This window comes from Pyrgilauda ruficollis, unplaced genomic scaffold (genome assembly GCF_017590135.1).
Source record: "Pyrgilauda ruficollis isolate IOZ18807 unplaced genomic scaffold, ASM1759013v1 scaffold191, whole genome shotgun sequence".
NCBI lineage: Eukaryota > Metazoa > Chordata > Aves > Passeriformes > Passeridae > Pyrgilauda > Pyrgilauda ruficollis.
Window position 1 is genome coordinate 612,687 of NW_024518207.1, and position 23,525 is coordinate 636,211.

The 23,525-nt window shown below is 45.4% G+C and overlaps 1 protein-coding gene across 1 annotated transcript in view; it reads left to right on the plus strand.

Moving 5' to 3' along the window:
* LOC121352656 (UDP-glucuronosyltransferase 1-6-like) overlaps nt 1-23,525 on the plus strand; it is a 45,904-nt gene continuing 22,379 nt past the window's right edge. The window contains exon 1 of the mRNA XM_041465800.1: nt 1-849. Within this exon, the coding sequence (XP_041321734.1) occupies nt 1-849 (849 nt within the window). The remainder of the gene's footprint in view (nt 850-23,525) is intronic.

The window sequence follows — 23,525 nt, forward strand, 5'->3', positions numbered from 1 at the left end:
ATGGCTGTGAGGCTTTGCTGTGCCTGGATTTCCATCCTCCTCCTCCTGCCCAGCCTCTCGGATGGAGGGAAGCTCCTGGTGGTGCCCATGGTGGGAAGCCACTGGCTGAGCATGCAGGAAGCGGTGGAGAAGCTGAGCGAGAGGGGACACGAGGTGGTGGTGCTGGTTCCCGAGGTGAGCTGGCAGATGGAGACCACGCAGGCCTACAAGGTGGTCACGCACCCGGTGAGCCAGACCCTGGAAGAGCTGGATAACGCCTTCCAGGAATACGTCACTGTGCACCTGACGCAGAAGCCTTTCCCCCTCAATGCCCTGGCAATGTATAACGCCTCAGTGCATGTCTTCAGCACCTTCTTTGGGCAGTGCAAGGACCTGTTCCGCAGCCAGGAGATCCTGAAGTTCCTCAACGAGAGCAGATTTGATGCCGTCCTGACGGATCCTCTCTTCATGTGTGGGCCCATCCTCGCCCACCATCTCTCTCTTCCCTTTGTGTTCTTCATGAGGGGATTTGGTTGCAACCTCCATTTTGCAGCCCCACAGTGCCCAAGCCCTCTGTCCTACATCCCAAGAGTCTTCAGCTTCAACTCAGACCACATGACTTTTTTCCAGAGGGTGGAAAACGCCCTGATTTCTCTCCTGGAGCTTGATTACTGCAACGGTTTCTATGCAGAAGCGCTTCAGCTTTCCTCAGAAGTTCTTCAGAGGGATGTGTCCCTGATGGACCTCGTGAACTCCGCTGCCATTTGGATCCTGAGGTTTGACTTTGTGTTCGAGTACGTCAGGCCAGTGATGCCCAACATGGTCTTTGTCGGGGGGATCAACTGTGCTAAGAAGAAACCACTGCCTAAGGTAATGTTCCTTTGCCTAAAATTGTACATTTCACAATGAAAAGTCATTATGTTGTTTCAGGAAGTTTATCAGTATTGTTTATTATTTTTTAAATTTTTCTGGTAATGATATAATCCAACGAGTTTGGGTAGTTGTTTCCATAGGCTGAAATCAAATAACCTTGACAGAGACTTCTTTGAATTAATGAGGGTTTTGTTACAAACCAAACAAAGAAGGGATTCCATCTGCCAGATGGAAATTACTGCCCTCAGTGAATGTGTCTCAACCACCAACCTGATCCAGTTTTGATTTCATTTTAATGGCATCTGACATCTATTTCTTGTATCTCATCAAAAACCCAAGAGTCATCTTTTGTTTTTAACTCCAGGCTCAATAGCATCAGTTGATTCACTTCAGTTGTATTTTCATGGCAAGTTATTTCCAAACTGTCTGTCTGTGATAGGTTACTCCTGTTTGTGGGGCTGAAATATCAATGTCGCGTTGAGATGGCAAGAAATAATCTTACAGTCGTGGATTTGGTGAAGGACACTCAGACAGAGAACTCAGATATCTAATTCTCATACCTTGACATCTGCTTTTACCAGAATTGTTCTGCAGGGTCTTAAAGCTAATCTAGAAATCTAAATCTATTTTGATAGCCAACATGTAATCTCTAAAATGGTAACACCGCACGTTTCTTTCCAGGCACAAAGCAGGACACAAATCTCTTTCCTAGGTAATTGCTCCCTCGCTTCTGAATTGTGGTCATGCAGTATCTCTGCACAATGTCTTTGAGCTGGAGGGGTGGGATTTTTCTTTCCTTTTTCAGATTTTTTTAATGCTCTCTGACAGGCTGATGGAGAGACCTCTAAACTTGATAAACAAGGCAAAGAATAATATTATCAACGAGAATATTAGGATAAAGTTATATCTAAGGCGTTCTGTCTCGTTAGGCTGACAAGAGGGACACCAGCTTGAGATTTAAGAGGCAAATTCTTGCTGGTTCCACAATACAAGTCTTTACTTTTATATCCTGAAGGTCTCAGAGCTGCAAAGAGTTTGTAACTTTGCTACAAGGGTAGAGACATCCTGCCCTCATTTTATCCCTGCTAGCGCCTGTCTTCACACTCCAGTTAGGTGAAAATCACAAGTTCCACACCTGGAAAAATCTTCTGTAATTATCCTTTCTTCAGTCTCTTTTCTAGCTCCATTTTCTGCAGACTGCAGAGGAATTTCTCCTGTTTCACTTTGAACAGTGCCCAGCAGTGAGTGTAAACAAGAGTAAAGTGAGTCACAGGGAGTGATGGAATCTGCCTGTTCACACACACCTGTAAAGCCCTGGGTTGGTCATTACTGTTCAGAAACATAATCCCATGGGAAGAATAAATAGTTCCCCAAAGCCTATTGAACCCATTGCTCAACAGGTAAGAAAAGAAAAAGGATTATTGGGAGAGGGAGAGAGAGAAGAGATTCAAGTTGCAGATTCTTCCAGGGATCCACAAGCCATTTTGTTACACCACTCCCATAGTTTGCCACCGGCAGAGGAATGGGGCACAGTGGTCTCATTCCAGGTAAGAGCTCCTCTCTGCTGGATCTGATGTGGTCCCATGGAGGAGCTGCTGTGAGCTGAAGGAGCTCAGGCTTGTGCAGAACGGCCCTACTTACCTTATCCAGCTGGGAATCCAATCCTCAATTGTATGAGGATCATCACAGAGGTTGTGGGAGAACATGAGACCACAGGGCTGGGCCTGGGGGAGCACAAACTGCATTTACACCTGGACTAAGCTGCCTCAGGCTGATTTCCTCTTGGCCTGCACTTTGCATGGGGATGTGTCTCAGCAGCAGTTACACCTTCATGAACAGGCAGAGAAATCCCAAGTTTCCAACTCCTCAAGTGTCTGGAAATTTAACACAAGGCTTGCAGGAATCAGAGCCAATATCGTGGCTCTAAGAAGTACCTGAAGGCTGGCGTGGTGACATTGCAAACCAACTCAAACTGTGTGCTCTGGGACACTCTGGTGACAATCTCCTCTTTAGCCAAAGTTAATGCAAAGCTGCATTTTTGGTCTGCTCAGAAAACCAAAAGTACGGTGATTTGATTAAACCAAATCACAGGAATTTAAGTTACAGCCACCTCTCAAAGTTCTCCCTGTTTTTTTCTTACCTAAACCTCCCAGTACTTATTTGAACAACTGGTCAACTGAAAACATTAAATTAACTGCAGGTTTAAGTAGGTAGCTACTCAAGTAAAGACAAAGTGTGACTGAATAAACACCTTTTCCTCACCAGCACAGGGCTTAAGAGCACAGATCCTGCTTTAAAACCCTCTCCATCTTCCCAAGGTTTCTATTCATGGCTTAGGAAACAGCAGCCCTGGAAATGATCTGTGTTCTATGATTTGCTTCTTGCTCTCACAAAAATTTCTATTCCTTTCCAACTCATACAATTGGTTTTATGGGTTGGTTTTCCTCTAAAGCTAGTGTGTCTCCACAGTGTAAAAAAAAAAAACCTGAGGGGGAATCAGTCAGGTTCCAGTCAGCAGCCACCAACCTGCATTTCCCAGATGCTGCTTAGCACCAAAACCAGGGTCTGGGTTCAGTTACACAAGGACTCCTCCATGGATAAGCCTGATCCACCATCCAGGAACCAGGGAAATCAAATTGCATAGAATCACAGGCTGGTTTGGGTTGGAATGAATTTTAAAGCTCTTCTCATTCCACCCCCTGCCATGGGCAGGCACACCTTCCACTATCCCAGGGTGCTCCAAGCCCTGTCCAGCCTGGCCTTGGACACTGCCAGGGATGCACAGCTTCTCTGGGCATCACCCCCACACTCTTGGGTTGAGCAACCTTTTCCTACTTGCAGGACCCAGGGCCTGAGTGGGTCAGCAATGTCACCTCAGAGCAGGGAAGCAAATCCAGTGGATGAAACCAACACTTCCAGGATGAAACCTACACTTTTACTATAGTTTTAGCGGTGCTGAGGTTTCTGTTTGCCGCTCTCTTTCCTTAGTGCCACTCAGAAAATCATCCACACATCACAGCCAGTCCCACTCACAGGTGAACAGTTTGAGAAAGTTTTAGTGCCTCTTGCAGCTGAAGCAATCATAGGGTGAGGGTCCCAAAGCCTGCAGAGCTGCTCCATCACTCCCTGCCAGCCACAAGAGACTCCCTGGAATAACCCACACAAGCTTCATCACTTCTGAGAGGAAAACAAACCTGCAGTCCTGGCTCACCCAAGCCTTGATGCCCTTTGCTCTTGCAGTGGGGAAGGCTTTCCTCCAGGCAGGCATCTGGCTCTCTCACATCTAGAATCCTCAGTTCCTCAGCTCCTCGTTTGCACATAAATCAGGAGCTGGAAACAAGCACCACACCCTTCAGAGGTCCAGGTGCTCTTTGCTACTCATCATGAAAAACAAACAAACTTATCTGTTGCTTATCTGAAAAATGAGCCTGCCTGTTAATTTTCTCAATAGTAATTACTCACCTCAAATCTGACCTCAGGTGATCCTGTGCTGATCTATGAACCTCATCCTTTCTTTCTTTGTCCTGCCTTTATCTCTAATTTCTCCTGCCCTTCCTCTTGCTGCCTCACTTTCCCCACAGTTTTTGCTCTGATGGTCTGGTACAAAAATTAGGGAGCCTGTGGAGTCCATAAGAAAGTGTGGCCATCCTGTCAGGAGACTTTTTCTGTTATGGTCAGGGGAAGTGAACTTGCACTGGCTGTTTTCAGACAACAGGTGTTGCCATTGAAAGTCCTATCGAGTCCAGACTAGAAAACACACCGAGCAGCAACTTCCAAGTTAATTTGGTCAGCTCTTGTCACAGTAGTTGCAATGAACTCTTTGCATCCAGATTTCCTGCCTTTAATGACAATTATTTGTGAATCCGTTCAGTGTCCTGCTTTCAGTCTGTGCCGTCTCCCACCTCTCCTGTGCTGGGCCTCTCCAGAAATTGGTTTTCCAGGTCTGAGGGTGGTTCCTCCAGGTCCCATGCAACAGAGTGGAGCTCCTCAGGGCAGTCCCAGCACCACCTTTGGGTGTCATGAGACAAATGCCTTTGCCTCAGGCTGTAAGGATTTGTTTCTCCCGACTGAGGATGCTGGGAGTCCCAGCACCATTTATAAAAAGAACGGGAAAACGTTGTGCTGGTGGTAGCTCTTCATATCACAAGGACTCCTTCCTCAGCACCATCCAAAAGGCTTTGCTCTGGCATTGCTTTTGCTTGCACAAAGACAAAACATTCCTGCAGTGGCATTAGTGGGAGGTGTCACACCTTCTCCTGGATTTTGTCTCGCTCACAATACGTGACAAGGGTTTTCAAGACAGCAACCAAAGACCAAAACGCCTTCTTTGTGTCCCTGTGCCGGCCTCCTTTCCCTTTGTTTGCCCTGAGCCCAGCCATTAGTTCACATTTCGCTGTAGTGCCAGGAGGAAAAAAGCCAATCGGGATTGTTCTCCTCAGATTTGGGATTGCCTGGTACATCCTGGTGGCCATGACATCTTTGTAAGAGGTGCAGGTTTGGCTGCTTCCAGGGGGTGAGAATTCCACATCAGCCTCGTGTCCTCAGGAACGGAGTTGCATCCATTCTGCTGGGTGTATTTTTATTATTTTATCGCAGTGTATTTACCAGGTCAATGGTTTTCACCGGGATTATTGTTGCAACATGACATCCCTGCTCTTGCTGTCACAGACTTAGTGCTGACAGTGTCCTAGTGCTGACAGACTTTGCAGCTTAAACGTTAACAGAAAGTACAAAAGTTTTTTCTAAGGACACGGCTTCCCTTCCCTTCCACAAACACAGGCAACATCACAGGCTAATCACAACCATATTGGGAAGTTAAATATTAATTTCTGTAGCCAATAAATCCCCTGCTTAGTCTGCATGGACCATTGTAGAAAGGACTGCGTGGATCCCTCCGGAGCAGAACCCTCTGGTTCACTCCCTCAGAAATGGCTCTTTTTTACCGAGGTACCTGGATACTTCTCCTCCTGACGCTGTCTTTGATCCTGGCTGAAGGTGGAAAGATCCTGGTGGTACCTCAGGATGGAAGTCACTGGCTCAGCATGCGCCCGGTAGTGGAGAAATTGCAGCAAAAGGGACACGAGGTGGTTGTGCTTGTACCCTCAACCAGCCTGTACATGAAGTCAGAGGAGCCTCGGAATTACACAGTCCAAGCCTATCGAGTACCTTACACAGGGGAATACTTGGGTGAAATGCTCAAGGCCTTCGTTAATGCCCATTTTATTGAGCAGTCTGTTGTGAATGTTGTTCTGACCTCGTACCAAAGCACGATAGAAATCTCCTCGGTCTTCTTCACCAACTGTAAGAGCCTTCTGCAGAACGAGGAGCTGATGCGGTACTTGAAAGAGAGCAAATTCCACGTGCTTCTCACAGATCCCATCCTGATGTGTGGGCCCCTGGTGGCTGAGTATCTTTCCCTTCCTTCCGTCTACTTCCTGCGGGGCTTTCCCTGTGGAATGGATTCTGCTGCTACCCAGTGTCCAAGCCCTCCTTCCTATGTCCCCCGGTTATTCTTGGATAATTCAGACAGCATGACGTTTTCCCAACGGCTGAAGAACATGCTGGTCGACCTGCTGGAGCTCTTCTACTGTAAGCCTATCTATGATAACTTTGAAGAGCTTGCATATGAGGTTTTCAAAAGGAAAGTGACAGTGACAGAACTCCTGAGCCGTGCATCCTTCTGGCTGATGAGATACGATTTTGTGTTTGAGTTCCCGAGACCCGTGATGCCAAACATGGCTTTTATCGGAGGGATTAACTGTGTTCAGAAGAAAAAACTCTCTCAGGTACAAAATTTTCTTCTGTTTTGATATTGAAAAGGCAAAGTACAAATGTATCATAGAATGGCAGAATCCAAACCCAACGTTCCCTGGATAAGGATTATCTCATTCCAACCTTCTGCCACCCTGGGCAAGGGATGTCGCTCACATCTTTCCATCAAACCCTGACTGACAACAGCTTGGTGTTTAAAGATTGAAATCCTGCATGACGCAGAAATGTTGTTTCCTAACACCCAGCATTCAGATTATATCACATCCTGCCAAACCTAAAGCCTTATCAGGCTTAATTTGGACCATTTAAGTGACATGTAGCTTTTATGCAACTGATAGTCGCCTTTGTTGAACTGAAGAACTTTGCTGTCCTCCTCTCCCAGCTGTCTCGTGCACTGTCCATTTATCCCCTCTCCTTTCAGCCACAGTGAAGGTTATAGGACTGAAGGGTTTGCCTATTTTCTACCACAGCCATCCACTGGATTGGTTCCTTTCCATCTGCCTTTATTGTCAAGGTGTCAATACCTAAGCCCCAAAAGAAATCCTCTTCCAGTTCCATCTTCCCCTTCTCTTCTACTTTATTGAATTAGGTTTTAAGTCTTCCTGGGTATGGATATCTCCCATAGATTTCCATTTGGGCTTTTGTGTAGGAATCTTCCCGTGTTCATTGGCAGCCTTGTCTGAGGTTATGGCCTGTCTTCTGTGCATCTCCTTCCTCTGAGCGTTTTGAAAATTCCCATTAAGTTAACCTCTCCTGTAACCTACCAAGATGGGATCAGCGTGGGTGATGGAGCTGCTGCTTCTTTAGGAGGGCGGGTTCTCATCAAAATCATATTTCCTGGCAGGCTTGGGAAGGAACATGCAGAAACTGCATGGGGAATAAATCCAGCAAGATTTTAAAGCCCAGAATGCCCTGGAGAAGGAATGTGTTTCCCGTATTCACCTGCTCATAGGCTTTAATGGTCAGTTATCACCAACATTAAACCCCCAGCAATTTATAACCAAGAAGGACTTGGACACAGGGTTGAGGTCATGAACTGACCCAACATTGGTCATGAACTGACCCCTCATTGGCCGTGAACGATTCATGACTGTGTGAACTAGAGAGGTGTTGTTGGTCTTTGTTATCTGGGGTACAAGGGTGAAATGCTCGTTTGCAACTTCTTTTATACCTGATAAGATATGGGGTTTAGCTGAAATTTATATGGAGAGATGGGGAAAGATTTTCTGCTGGCTGCATATCTTCCAAAAAAATGCAAGTCTGCATTACGGAAATTTTTGTTTTCTCAGGGGTGATAGCTGGTTTTGGCTATTGAAAAATAAAGCAAAACCCAAACCCCAGGTACTGTTACACAGATGTCTCATATATTAGAAATGACATTCAATACAAAGTCTCTACTACTGGCATCAGTTCCTTTAGGGAAGAAAGTGATTTTAAAAATGCTAAATTACCTCAGTCTGTGACGACTCTGTCAGCCTTCAGTGTCAGCAATGGAAAAGAGTCTTTCCATGCTCTCTTGATAGGCACACTCCTCCCATGTGGGCTCAGCAGTGTTTCTGCCCACCCACTCTGTGGGTGCATTTTTTTAATTGAGCCAACAACCTCAGCTTGGCCTGTGTGAAGGTGACACACCTTTCTTGACTCACGCAAAGCCACCTTTGAAGTCCCAACCTGCCCTGAAACCTTCCTAATCTTTTACTGCTTTCCGTGACCTTGTGGCAATCTTCTGATGATGCGAAATGGGAGGAGAGTCAAAAGGGCAGAGGTGGGGCACAGCTACAAAAGCTGGCAAATCATCCTTCAGTTGCTTTCCAAAGCATTTTCAGGCTACAACCTGCAGGAGAAATCTCTTCCACGGCCCCTACTCCGACCACAGTAACATGGCTGTGAGGCTTTGCTGTGCCTGGATTTCCATCCTCCTCCTCCTGCCCAGCCTCTCGGATGGAGGGAAGCTCCTGGTGGTGCCCATGGTGGGAAGCCACTGGCTGAGCATGCAGGAAGCGGTGGAGAAACTGAGCGAGAGGGGACACGAGGTGGTGGTGCTGGTTCCCGAGGTGAGCTGGCAGATGGAGACCACGCAGGCCTACAAGGTGGTCACGCACCCGGTGAGCCAGACCCTGGAAGAGCTGGATAATGCCTTCCAGGAATACGTCACTGTGCACCTGACGCAGAAGCCTTTCCCCCTCAAGCCTCGCCGTGCACCTGACGCAGAAGCCTTTCCCCTTCAATGCCCTGGCAATGTACCACTCCTCAGTCCATCTCTTCAACACCTTCTTTGGGCAGTGCAAGGACCTGTTCCGCAGCCAGGAGATCCTGAAGTTCCTCAACGAGAGCAGATTTGATGCCGTCCTGACGGATCCTCTCTTCATGTGTGGGCCCATCCTCGCCCACCATCTCTCTCTTCCCTTTGTGTTCTTCATGAGGGGATTTGGTTGCAACCTCCATTTTGCAGCCCCACAGTGCCCAAGCCCTCTGTCCTACATCCCAAGAGTCTTCAGCTTCAACTCAGACCACATGACTTTTTTCCAGAGGGTGGAAAACGCCCTGATTTCTATTTTAAGTCCAAACCTCCCCTGAATCTTTCCTAATCATTTATTCCTTTCCGTGACCTTGGTGCAAAGGTCTGATGACCCAAAATGGGAGGAGAGTCAAAAGGGCAGAGGTGGGGCACAGCTACAAAAGCTGGCAAAGCACTCCTGGTCTCTCTAGTGCCGGGCTTCCACTCTGCACAGCCCACACCATGCTGGTGGCACTGCTTCTGCCCTTCCTGTGCCTCCTGAGCCCGGCTGCTGCTGGGAGGCTGCTGGTGATCCCCATGGATGGCAGCCACTGGCTCAGCATGAAAAAAGTGCTGATCGAGCTGAGCAAGAGAGGGCACGAAATCGTGGTCATCGCACCGGATAACACAATCCTGATCGACTCCTCGGATGTCTACGAACTGAAATCCTACCCTATGCCATTGATGAAGGGGTACATGGAAGAACATATACGATCCTTCAGTGCAAGAGTTTTCAGCCAAGAGCCCTTCCTGGTGAGATTCTGGAAGCTTTTGGAAGATTACCGGAAGAGCGGGGCCATCTTTCATGCTTCGTGCAAGTCCTTGCTGTACAACCAAGAGCTGCTGAAGTACATTGGAGACAGTCACTTTGATGCCGTGCTCACGGATCCCGTGACACCTTGTGGGCAAATCATTGCCCTGCACTTCTCCATCCCCAGTGTTTTCTTCCTACGGATGGTTCCGTGTGCCTTGGAGGTTCGCGCGGCTCAGGGCCCAGACCCGCCGTCCTACGTGCCACGCATGTTCTCGGAAAACACCGACCACATGACCTTCTCCGAGAGGGTGAAGAACTTCCTGATTGCCCTTTCCGAGTCCTTCCTCTGCAATGTTGTCTATTCTCCATTTGAAGAGCTGGCCTCAGACTTCCTCCAAAAACCCGTGACAATGACAGAGATTTTAAGTCATGGATCCGTCTGGCTGAGGAGAATCGACTTTGTCTTTGAGTATCCCATGCCTGTCATGCCCAGCATGGTTTTCATCGGAGGCATCCACTGTGGAGAGAAGAAGAAGCCGTTATCTCAGGTTAGTGGCTGGCTGGGAGAGGCTGTGGCAGTCACACACCTGCATGGTCCATGTGAAGCAATTGAGAGGGATGTATCTTATCTCTCTCTTGGAGGGAGACTCTTTACAAGAGCCTGAGGTGTTGGCACAAGGGCAGTGGCTTTAAGCTGCCAGAGGAAAGGATTAGAGGAGATATTGGGAAGAAATCCTTCCCTGTGAGGGTGGTGAGGTCCTGGCACAGATTGCCCAGAGAAGCTGTGGCTGCCTCACCCCTGGATGTGTCCGTGGCCTTATTGGACAGGGCTTGGAGCAAGCTGGGATAGTGGAAGGTGTCCCTGCCCATGTTGCAGGAAGTAGAATGGTATATGCTTTAAGGTGCTTTTCAGTCCAAACCATTCTGGATATGGATATTATTTTGTTTAAGACTTTCTGTACAGCCAATCCACATAAAAACCAGGAACACAAGATGTGATTCCAGCTCCTTTCTTTAAGTCTGTGCAACATGGGGGTTTTTTTTGGTTATGGCATCACGTGCTATACTGTGTTTAATTGCAGCTGAAATCAGGCACAGAAATTCTCAGGCAGGAATTAATTCCAAAATGGGCTGGTGAATTATAACAGCTCTTCCAATAATTTTTTCCTCATTTAGAAGGCAGGGGTATATTTCTTCAAGACCATTAGCTGCTTATAGTCAGAAAAATACCTCACTGCATCATGTGCAAGAGCATCCTGTTCTCCATTATGTACCAGCAGTTTTTGAGTCAAAGGCCCATTTTGTGCTGAAGGTTTTGGTCTAACAGCTTCCATGAAAACCACCTCAAGTCTCAGCTGCTATTTTAGGACACATCCAGTGTTATAAGTAAAAATAAAAATTGACCCAATTGTAATGAAAAATAAAAATTTATTCGCGACCTTATTACGATCCCGACAGCCACCAATAAAAAATGACAGCGTAGACCCTGGGATACAGGCTGGGTGGACGCAGATCCGACCTCTATGGCACTGAACCCACCTTCGTCCACACTTCTGCTTCTCAGGGACAGTTCTTATAATGTTTTTCTTGCCAGCGGCAGAGTCTCTTTTCAAAGTTCATCATATTCATGTTGATTTCTTTCTTCACTCAAAGCTGCACAAAACCTCCTCCGGGAAGAGATTGATGTTCCTCCTTCGATTCCTGGAATTCTGTATTCAGGTGGAAGGTGTTGATGGCCCTGTTTATCTTAAATGTCTGTCTTTATGGGCCATCATCACTGGGCATCCTCTGGTACATGCCACCATGAAGGACCATCTCCTGTGCAGCCGAGTTTCTTTCCTATGTTAATGCCGAGTTCCATCCTTGTCAGCCAGCCCCAGTTTCGTCATTCTAGGATTAAACCCTGTTCCCCCCTTTAATAGCATGTTTGATACATATATCTATATTTCATAGGCATGAATTTCTACCATATCCCTAACATGGTAGGATGAGGAAATTTTGATGGGTTGTTGCTGGGCAATTTGTGGTCTAAAAAGCCCTTGATTAGCTTGCTGGTGCTCAGGATGTACATTAGCTTCTTGCTGCATGTGATGCGTATTCTTGCTTGCTTGTGCTGTCAGTGGAACGGTCTCATGGGAAGCCAGGAATTAAGTGGAAAAGGAATAAAGGAGAAGGGAACTCTCCTCAGCAGTGATGGATGTGTAGTTAGTGTCATGCTGCTCTCTCAGCAATGCATCATTTGGTTTCCTAAAAAGTTTTATCTTTGTGAACATTACTTAAAAATCAACAAACTCTGCTCTCTTCTTCTGTGGAACCTTTTTTACTTGCCAGGCTTTTCAAAGCCCTTAGAATGGATTCTTCTGGCCTAGCACCACTCTTACTCTTCCCTCAAATTCACAGGCTTTTGTGAACATGGATGAGAGAAACTTCACAAGAAAAGAGATTTGCTCTTCACACCTTCTCAGAGCCAACTGTCCCTACCCTGGGGCTTTGCTTCACTCCTGGAACTTCCTTAGTTCAGCTTCATTGATTTGTTTGTTTCTGTTGGTCTGCTTTTTAACAGAAGTCTCTTTCAAGTTGTTACCAAGCCCTCCTTTTATCAGGGCGATGCTTTTTCCTGTCTCTTCTGTCCATCCGAACTTCTTAACAGCTCCTCAAGGACAAAGCCAGGCAGATCCTCTAGGAAAGCAGCAGGCCAACCTGCCTGCAGGCAAAGCCATGGAACAGCTCCAGACCTCCAGTGTGGAACCAAACTCTTCTCTGAGGGCAAGGCTCCCTCTCCTTTTTTTTTTTTCCTTTTTTTTTTCTTTTTCTTTTCTTTTTCTTTTTTTTTTTTTTTTTTTTTTTTTCCCCAGGCATAGAGATCATAGTCCAGCAGCAAAATTTATTGCAGAAATACTGATTATTTACTCCTGATTTCTCCATATCTCTCCCAGAAGGAGAAAATTATGGAGAGAGATAGATCAGGATGAGAACAAGCAGTAGAGTGTGTGACGGCATCAACCCAGTGGTTTTCCTTTACTGGTGCAAACCCTCTGCTTCTCCAGTGGATTAAATTCCTACCTGGTGGTGTTCCTGGCTCCAGTGCTGAGCTATATGTAAATCCCAGAACCTCTTCCTAAGGGTTTACATAGATATTGTGCTGTATAGAGACACACACTTTTATAATTTTAAAGATGAACTCGCCAAGCATTTCAGAACAGCTGTAAAATCCTTCTCAAAAAGAATGAAAGAAACAAAGTATTTTAATACCTGTTTTCAGTAAGCCTTGTTACTTCCAAGTGCCAGCACTATTCTCGGGGTTTTATTTTGGCAAAGCCTGATTTTATTTTCAATCTAGCATCAGTCAGCACAGACTGAGGCCCAAGGGAGCCCCATTTACCAAGCCCAGTTCCATCCAACCCAAATTCATGAATCACTTAAATGGTTCATCAATGCCTTCAATGGTTACCAGTGAATGGTTCTGCTGGAAAAGCCAGGTTGTTAAGGGGGAATGTGGGAATCTGGCAGGGAACTGTGGCTGTATTTAAAAGCTGCTAGGTCAGGGCAGATGAGTAGAATTTGGATTTCTGGGAACATGGCTCCTGTGGGTAAATACAGCTCCTCAGCTTCGGCAGGAATTCTGCTTTTTCTGTCCCTGCTGTGCTCGGCCCATGGTGGGAAGCTGCTGGTGGTGCCCATGGATGAGAGTCACTGGCTCAGCCTGCGCTTGCTGCTGGTGGCCCTCAGCCAGAAAGTCCACCAAATTGTCACCGTGGCACCAGAAGCGAACTCAAGCATGGAGGAATCTGCATATTACAGCCTCAAAAGGTATCCAGTGTGGTTATGCACGGACGAGCTGAGAGCACACGTGGGAATGATTGGGAATGATCCTTTTGAAAGAAAACCTTTTTGTGAAAGAATTACTACTCTCGTTGAAAAAGTCTGGCTCATCTCCAACCTCTACACCTCCTCCTGCAGCAGTCTGCTGCACAACAAGGATCTGATCTGCAGTATCTCCAAAGTTCCCACAGATCCTCTTGTACCGTGCGGACAAATCCTGGCTCTGCATCTCTCAGTCCTGTCTGTTTTCTTTCTCTGGGGATTTCCCTGCAGTTTGGATTTGCAGGTTGCTCAGTGCCCAGATCTGCCTTCCTTCGTCCCAAGAACATTTGTGGACAGCTCAGACTACATGGCATTTATCCGGCATGTGGAAAACTCAGCTCTTGAGTTCATACATTTCTTTCTTTGCTATTTTGCCTATTTCCCATTTAAACTTCAGGCCTCAGATGTTCTTCACAGACAAGTAACAGAGGAGCTCTTAAGCCATGGATCCATTTGGTTTGAAGTAAGAGATTTTGGGTTTGAGTATCCCATGCCAGTATGAGAAACAACTGCTCACCTTTAAAAAAATTTAAAGGTTTATTAAACCTTAACAAAAAATACAACAAAAGGACTAAATAAGGAAAAATTACAGCACTGGGAGCCCCCATGATTATCAGCCATACACTCAGCTACAAAATGGATGCTCTGCCTTTTATGTCTTTAGCCCCATCCCAAAGTTTTTTCAGTCAACTCTTTCTCTGCCATCCAATGGTGGAGATCACTTTCTTACATCTTGATTCGAGGTCAGGTGTCATGATGTGCCATGCCTCCTGGTAACAAGCCAGCCTCCTCTAAATGCCCTCACTATTAAGGCTATTAAAAGGGGGAGGGGAAAGGGGACTATAGGAGGACATATTACTGTGACATTACTATATATTTTAACATCCACATAATATCTATCTCTCAATTGTGAGAGCTAATTATTACATATATAATATATATATGTATATATATAATGCCAGTGATTCCTAACATATTTTTATTGAAGGTATAAACTGTGGAAAGAAAAAGCCGTTATCTCAGGTTCAGTGATTGCCATGGTAAAATATATGGATGTTTAATACTGTTTGCAAATATTTTGTGTGTCTATAACTATGTCCATGAGTTGGTTTTACTGTCACAATTGATTTTTAAAAACTAAGAATCTTTTTGGTTAATAACCTACCCTTTCATAATTTAAAAATGAAGCATCATAATGCACCAAGTGGTAGATAATGTTCTGGTTGCTCTGGCAGCATCTGCATCTGCAAGAGCTTTATGCTGCCTTCCCAAAAGTTTCCCTAAGAAGGATGTGCCTAGAGCCACAGTAGTTTGATAAATGTCCTTAAAAGTATTCTGGTATATGCTATCAACTACTACACTAAATGATTTTATTGTCAAAATTACTTCTGTGGAATAATTTCCATGATTATGGCTTGTCTGCAAATCCTGTCCATGCATTAATATTGTTTGCTTTCATGGCCCAGGGGCAAACTCTTCCCAGAATTATTTAGAATGGCATTTCTGAGTTGCTGATTCAGTTTTAAGTACAGCTGGCAAAAACCATGTCTATGTCCTTCCTCCTTCCAGACCCTACTTCATTCTTCCAAAAAGAAGCCTTGCAGGGAAATGAAATTTAATAGTCAATTTTCCATCTTCCTCGCAGTGTCACAATATAAAACTGGTGAAGAATCCAGACCATTTCATGTGTGAAGTTTTAATATTTTTTTCTCATCTTTTGCAAATGGAAAGTGATATGGAATGGCAAGAGGGGAGGAATTATCTTACACTGAAACTTCATGTTTGGAAAATTAATGATCTGTTAATTAGCTCTTTTGAGCAGACCACTTGTTGAAAGATCCCTCATTTACTTAAATCATAGAATGTCTCCTGGAAGGGTCTATTCCGTGATCTTACCAGGCACAGAGGTGAGGTTGACAGGTCGGTAGTTCCCTGGGGATTCCTTTCTGTCGTCTTTAAAGGTGGGTGCAGTGTTTCCCTTTTCCAAGTCACTGTGACTTCACCTGACTGCCAGGACTTTTCACATGGAGAGTGCCTTGGCAACTCCATCAACCAATTCCCTCAGGACTCTGGAATGCATCTCATGGGGTCCCATGTGTTTGGGTCATCAGATGGCCTTATGTTTGGGTTCCTCAAGTGGTCACATGATCTTCTCTTACACTGGGAGGAATTTTGCTCCCCCAGCCAGATCTTGCCTGCCATCCATCCATCCATCCATCCATCCATCCATCCATCCATCCATCCATCCATCCATCCATCCATCCATCCATCCATCCATCCATCCATCCATCCATCCATCCTTTTTTTTTTTTTCCCCAGGCATAGAGATCATAGTCCAGCAGCAAAATTTATTGCAGAAATACTGATTATTTACTCCTGATTTCTCCATATCTCTCCCAGAAGGAGAAAATTATGGAGAGAGATAGATCAGGATGAGAACAAGCAGTAGAGTGTGTGACGGCATCAACCCAGTGGTTTTCCTTTACTGGTGCAAACCCTCTGCTTCTCCAGTGGATTAAATTCCTACCTGGTGGTGTTCCTGGCTCCAGTGCTGAGCTATATGTAAATCCCAGAACCTCTTCCTAAGGGTTTACATAGATATTGTGCTGTATAGAGACACACACTTTTATAATTTTAAAGATGAACTCGCCAAGCATTTCAGAACAGCTGTAAAATCCTTCTCAAAAAGAATGAAAGAAACAAAGTATTTTAATACCTGTTTTCAGTAAGCCTTGTTACTTCCAAGTGCCAGCACTATTCTCGGGGTTTTATTTTGGCAAAGCCTGATTTTATTTTCAATCTAGCATCAGTCAGCACAGACTGAGGCCCAAGGGAGCCCCATTTACCAAGCCCAGTTCCATCCAACCCAAATTCATGAATCACTTAAATGGTTCATCAATGCCTTCAATGGTTACCAGTGAATGGTTCTGCTGGAAAAGCCAGGTTGTTAAGGGGGAATGTGGGAATCTGGCAGGGAACTGTGGCTGTATTTAAAAGCTGCTAGGTCAGGGCAGATGAGTAGAATTTGGATTTCTGGGAACATGGCTCCTGTGGGTAAATACAGCTCCTCAGCTTCGGCAGGAATTCTGCTTTTTCTGTCCCTGCTGTGCTCGGCCCATGGTGGGAAGCTGCTGGTGGTGCCCATGGATGAGAGTCACTGGCTCAGCCTGCGCTTGCTGCTGGTGGCCCTCAGCCAGAAAGTCCACCAAATTGTCACCGTGGCACCAGAAGCGAACTCAAGCATGGAGGAATCTGCATATTACAGCCTCAAAAGGTATCCAGTGTGGTTATGCACGGACGAGCTGAGAGCACACGTGGGAATGATTGGGAATGATCCTTTTGAAAGAAAACCTTTTTGTGAAAGAATTACTACTCTCGTTGAAAAAGTCTGGCTCATCTCCAACCTCTACACCTCCTCCTGCAGCAGTCTGCTGCACAACAAGGATCTGATCTGCAGTATCTCCAAAGTTCCCACAGATCCTCTTGTACCGTGCGGACAAATCCTGGCTCTGCATCTCTCAGTCCTGTCTGTTTTCTTTCTCTGGGGATTTCCCTGCAGTTTGGATTTGCAGGTTGCTCAGTGCCCAGATCTGCCTTCCTTCGTCCCAAGAACATTTGTGGACAGCTCAGACTACATGGCATTTATCCGGCATGTGGAAAACTCAGCTCTTGAGTTCATACATTTCTTTCTTTGCTATTTTGCCTATTTCCCATTTAAACTTCAGGCCTCAGATGTTCTTCACAGACAAGTAACAGAGGAGCTCTTAAGCCATGGATCCATTTGGTTTGAAGTAAGAGATTTTGGGTTTGAGTATCCCATGCCAGTATGAGAAACAACTGCTCACCTTTAAAAAAATTTAAAGGTTTATTAAACCTTAACAAAAAATACAACAAAAGGACTAGTGCGAGCTGAGGTGAAAACATGAGCTGCAGGGTTGGAAGGGTCAGCTGCCATACTGGGAGCCCCCATGATTATCAGCCATACACTCAGCTACAAAATGGATGCTCTGCCTTTTATGTCTTTAGCCCCATCCCAAAGTTTTTTCAGTCAACTCTTTCTCTGCCATCCAATGGTGGAGATCACTTTCTTACATCTTGATTCGAGGTCAGGTGTCATGATGTGCCATGCCTCCTGGTAACAAGCCAGCCTCCTCTAAATGCCCTCACTATTAAGGCTATTAAAAGGGGGAGGGGAAAGGGGACTATAGGAGGACATATTACTGTGACATTACTATATATTTTAACATCCACATAATATCTATCTCTCAATTGTGAGAGCTAATTATTACATATATAATATATATATGTATATATATAATGCCAGTGATTCCTAACATATTTTTATTGAAGGTATAAACTGTGGAAAGAAAAAGCCGTTATCTCAGGTTCAGTGATTGCCATGGTAAAATATATGGATGTTTAATACTGTTTGCAAATATTTTGTGTGTCTATAACTATGTCCATGAGTTGGTTTTACTGTCACAATTGATTTTTAAAAACTAAGAATCTTTTTGGTTAATAACCTACCCTTTCATAATTTAAAAATGAAGCATCATAATGCACCAAGTGGTAGATAATGTTCTGGTTGCTCTGGCAGCATCTGCATCTGCAAGAGCTTTATGCTGCCTTCCCAAAAGTTTCCCTAAGAAGGATGTGCCTAGAGCCACAGTAGTTTGATAAATGTCCTTAAAAGTATTCTGGTATATGCTATCAACTACTACACTAAATGATTTTATTGTCAAAATTACTTCTGTGGAATAATTTCCATGATTAGGGCTTGTCTGCAAATCCTGTCCATGCATTAATATTGTTTGCTTTCATGGCCCAGGGGCAAACTCTTCCCAGAATTATTTAGAATGGCATTTCTGAGTTGCTGATTCAGTTTTAAGTACAGCTGGCAAAAACCATGTCTATGTCCTTCCTCCTTCCAGACCCTACTTCATTCTTCCAAAAAGAAGCCTTGCAGGGAAATGAAATTTAATAGTCAATTTTCCATCTTCCTCGCAGTGTCACAATATAAAACTGGTGAAGAATCCAGACCATTTCATGTGTGAAGTTTTAATATTTTTTTCTCATCTTTTGCAAATGGAAAGTGATATGGAATGGCAAGAGGGGAGGAATTATCTTACACTGAAACTTCATGTTTGGAAAATTAATGATCTGTTAATTAGCTCTTTTGAGCAGACCACTTGTTGAAAGATCCCTCATTTACTTAAATCATAGAATGTCTCCTGGAAGGGTCTATTCCGTGATCTTACCAGGCACAGAGGTGAGGTTGACAGGTCGGTAGTTCCCTGGGGATTCCTTTCTGTCGTCTTTAAAGGTGGGTGCAGTGTTTCCCTTTTCCAAGTCACTGTGACTTCACCTGACTGCCAGGACTTTTCACATGGAGAGTGCCTTGGCAACTCCATCAACCAATTCCCTCAGGACTCTGGAATGCATCTCATGGGGTCCCATGTGTTTGGGTCATCAGATGGCCTTATGTTTGGGTTCCTCAAGTGGTCACATGATCTTCTCTTACACTGGGAGGAATTTTGCTCCCCCAGCCAGATCTTGCCTGCCATCCATCCATCCATCCATCCATCCATCCATCCATCCATCTATCCATCCATCCATCCACTCAAGAGATGTGGGAAGAGAGGTTGCCAGTGAAGGCTGAGGCAAGGAAAGTTCTTGAGTCCCTCAGGCTTTACTTTGTCTATTGTTTCCAGTTTCCTAGTCTTGCTTACTGGGGGGAAAGACTTCCTTTGACCTTCCTGTTGTGACTGACAGACCCATGGTGACCCTTCTTGTTGTTATTTTCACCCCTGGCCAAGTTCAGCTCCACCTGCACCTTGGACTTCCTGCCTTCCTCCCTGCATAACCAGGCAGCGTTCCTCCAACCCAGTGTTCCTCCAATAGAGAGAGGGGGGTGTTTTCCAGGGTAGCTCTGGCCCTGATTTGTGTCTGCCAAATAAGATGAACCTTAAACTTTTCTACCACCTTTGCCATGTCCATGTTTAAACATTTACCAAATACAAATAAATCTCAAGATCATCCATAAAAAGCAGAGACCAGATTGCTTCAAATCACTAAGCTGGGGAACTCTTTCTGTGGAGGCCTTCAGCTGATCCCTGCAGGAATGGCACCAGGGCTCAGTGCTTCTCCACCAGCTGTGCTTCTGCTCCTGTCCCTGCTGGGTCTGGCTGCTGCTGGGAAGCTCCTGGTGGTGCCAGTGGACGGGAGTCACTGGCTGAGCATGCGGGAGGTGCTGGACATGCTCCAGCAGAAGGGACACGAGGTGGTTGTGGTGGCACCTGAAGTGACTTTGCACATCAAACCATCAAAGAACTTTGTGATGAAAATGTACCCGGTCCCCTACACACAGGAAGATTTGAAGAAACAATTCCAGGCATTTTTTCATTTTTCATTTGAACCAGGATCTTTTTTGGAAAGATTTGTTAAAGCATACCAAGGTATCAAAAGAATCACTAACTTTGGGATCACCAGCTGTGGACATCTCCTGCAAAACAAGGAGCTCATCAGGTACCTTGAGGAGAGCAAGTTTGATGCCATCCTTACAGATCCTGTTCTACTGTGTGGGGGAATCCTGGCGAAGCACCTTTCCCTTCCTTCTGTCTATTTCTTACGAGGAATTCCATGTGGATTAGATTTTGATGCCACTCAGTGTCCCAAGCCTCCTTCCTATGTCCCCAGGGGATTTACACAATTTACAGACCACATGACCTTTCTCCAGCGGGTGAAGAATCTACTTCATGACATCCCAAATCTTTTCCTCTGTGATTTTGCCTTTGAACCCTATTCAAAACTGGCTTCCGAGTTCCTGCAGCAAGATGTGACTGTGCTGGATCTCTTACGCCAGGCTTCAGTTTGGCTCCTGAGGTCAGATTTTGTTTTAGAGTATCCAAGACCCTTGATGCCCAACATCATTCCAATTGGAGGAGTAAACTGTGCTCACAAGGATCTGCCTCAGGTGGGTCACACTCTGTTTTAATTCATGCCATAATTGGTTCCTGTGTTCAGGAGGGGAGAATTTTTTATGCAATAGGCACTGAGTTTCTTTTTTGGGTGAGTGAGCTGAAAGGAATCGTGTATCTCTCCTTCTTCTTGACTTCCATATCCTGTGTAGGCAGTGGTTCCTTCTGGCTTTTAAAGAGTGCTCTGTTGAAGGGAATCACCAGGGTTTTCTGGTGAAAGTCTGTGATGGGACATTGATTCCACCAGCAGAGTGCCCAGCTCTGATGTCTGGAGCAGGTCTGATTTGACACATCCAGCAAGGCTTAACTGGCACTGATGGTTTGGGTTTGGGTTCGGCCGTGGTGATGATGCCAAACTTTGGGTTCCCTTGGATGCTGACAAGAACCCTGTGCAGTGTTCCTCCTGGAGAGCCTCCTCTGCTGCTCCAGGGGAGAACCTGGCGAGTTGGGTGAGTGCTTTTGGTGCCCTGCCTTTCTCTTCAGTCCTGTTCCTTAGGATTTGTTTGATGTGGGCTGGGATAATGAAATCCAATATGAGGCTATTCCACCCATCCCCAAGTCGGGGGGTGGCTGTGACGTGTGACAGACATCCCTGTACACACTGGGATTGGCCACGTGAGTATTCACACAACTCCACCACTGCTGGACACCATGGGTGCTATGTCAGTGACACAAACAGTGCCAGAATTAGGCTCTGAAGTGTTCTGTGGGAAGTCCCCCTCAAAAGTGCTGATAAATCTCTGCACAAAGCTCACAAAGCCAACCCTTGCATTCCTTGAGGCAGGTCTGAGGCACTGGAAATGATGCTTGATTTGTGCCCCATTTCCTGCAGAAACCTGGCATCATCCTTCCGTCTTCTCTGTTTTCTCTGACTCTAATTAGGCCCTGAATTTTTCTGGGAAAGCCTCCCTCTAAGAGTGTTGTCAGAATTTGACACTGGCTAGAAACTAGGCACCCACAAAAAACCATTTACTCATTCTCTTCTGCTATATTGGAGCAGAGGAGGGGGAAAAGAAAGACAAAAGGGGCTCATGAGTTGAGGTAAGGATTGGAAAGAAACACTTTAAGGGCAGAACAGGTTCAAAACTTAAAAGGTATAAAGAAAAATTTATTAACAGAATTAAAAGAGGATAATGAGAACTAAAATAAATCTTTAGAATACCTTCCCCTCCACCCCTCTTCTTTCTTTCCTTCCCGCCAAGAGTGCAGGGAGACAAAACATGGGGGTTTTAGTCAGTTTGTCAGCTGTTACGTCTAAAAATATTTCTTCAGTTTGCTTAGGGAGAGGAGTATCTTCTGCTATGCCATGGGGTCTTTTTCATGGAACAGTTCTCTGTGAACTTTTCCAAAGTGGTTCTAATTTTCACAAGTAGCAGTGACGCCCAGCCTGCTACAACATGAGTCCCTCCCACAGGTTCCTACACCTGTTTGCATTGGTAATTTTACTTCATGGCATGTAGTCTTTTAAGGATGAGCTGTTCTAGTTTGGAAGTAAGGGTCTTCTTTTTCTATCTCTGGAAGCAAGGGTCTTCTCTCTGTGTTCAAATTTCTCACTAGATCACAGCTGTGCAGCATCTGCACACTCCAGCGTGAGCACTCTTTCTCACGGGTATGGTTGTGTTCGCAGGGGTCCCAAGGCGTGGGAAGAGATGAGAATCTTGACTCCATGTTTCAGAAGGCTGATTTATTATATTATGATATTATATTATATTAAAATGCTATGCTAAAACTATACTAAAAGGAATACAAAGAAAGGATCCATCAAAAGGCTGGAAAGGAAAGCAAAGGAATGATAATAAAATCTTGTGACTGCTCACAGCCTCGACACAGGTGGCTGTCATTGGTCATCAAGTAAAAACAATTTCACATGCTGGGTAAACAATTCTCCAAATCACATTCCAAAGCAGCAAAACATGGAGAAGCTAAAGCTTCCCAGTTTCTCCGGAGAAAAGATCCTGGCAAAAGGATTTTTCATAAAATATGTCTGTGACACACGGACTGCAGGTGAACTCTGAATTCCCCCGTGCACTTCATAAATTACAGGAAAACCATTGTTTTTTAGACCTCACCACAGCATGCAGAAGAATCTCAGCTCCGAGGCCCGGAGCACCTCCTCCTCCCCATCCCTCCTTTTCACTGACCTTAGTGTCGCCATGTTGTTCTCCTCACGTCTTCACTCTTCCCTTTTCTCTGACTCGCGAGAGAATTGCCGTCCGTATGTTCATTTCTTCTCACATTCTATTAATTGAAAAGTTTTATAGAGTCCTGCAGCACTGAAAGGTTGATCTCATCCGGGCCCCACATGGGGGAATTGCTCGCCATGCCCCTCGCTGCTTGTCACATGGCTGCCGCCAGCACCACGCCAGCCACACCGGCTGCCGGCTTCGCTCAGCGCCTCTCCTCGTGCAGGGTGTTGTCACGATCCACTCGTGCAAGCGGGGGAATCGTGATGGTTCGTTAACTGATCTCAGAGTGCAAAAACAGCACGGAGAGGGGATTGCAGTATCAGTCAAAACAAATGCACCTTTTATTGAGTGCCCACAGGAAATGCGACAGAGGGATTTAGAAAGGAGATAAAAGATAGAGAGAGAGAGAAAGAGAGAGGGAGTATAACTACCAAACTGAGAGAGCTAATCTTTGATGGTCCAGACACGGGGAGAATTGTCACGTTGGGGAGATATCAAAATCCTGGTTAACTCAGGGATCTATTATAGGCCTTTGCTGACTGGGGGGAAACAGTTCTTGAAATCACCGAGGGGGACAGACACAATAAATAATAAACCTATTGAAATCACTTAGGGGGAAAAGGTATTGAAAACGGGTACAGACAGTCCATATTCTCTGCAGGATAAGTCAATATCAGCAGTGAGCAGGACCCATTGTTTCAGGACTGGTTTCTATGGGAAACTAGTCTAGGTCCAGTGAACACATCTGCAGGCAACGCTTAGCTGGCACCCCCCGTATCAGAATTATAGGGGTCTCAGTCTCAGTCCTTGGGAGGGGGCTTCAATCTCTATCTGTCACAGTG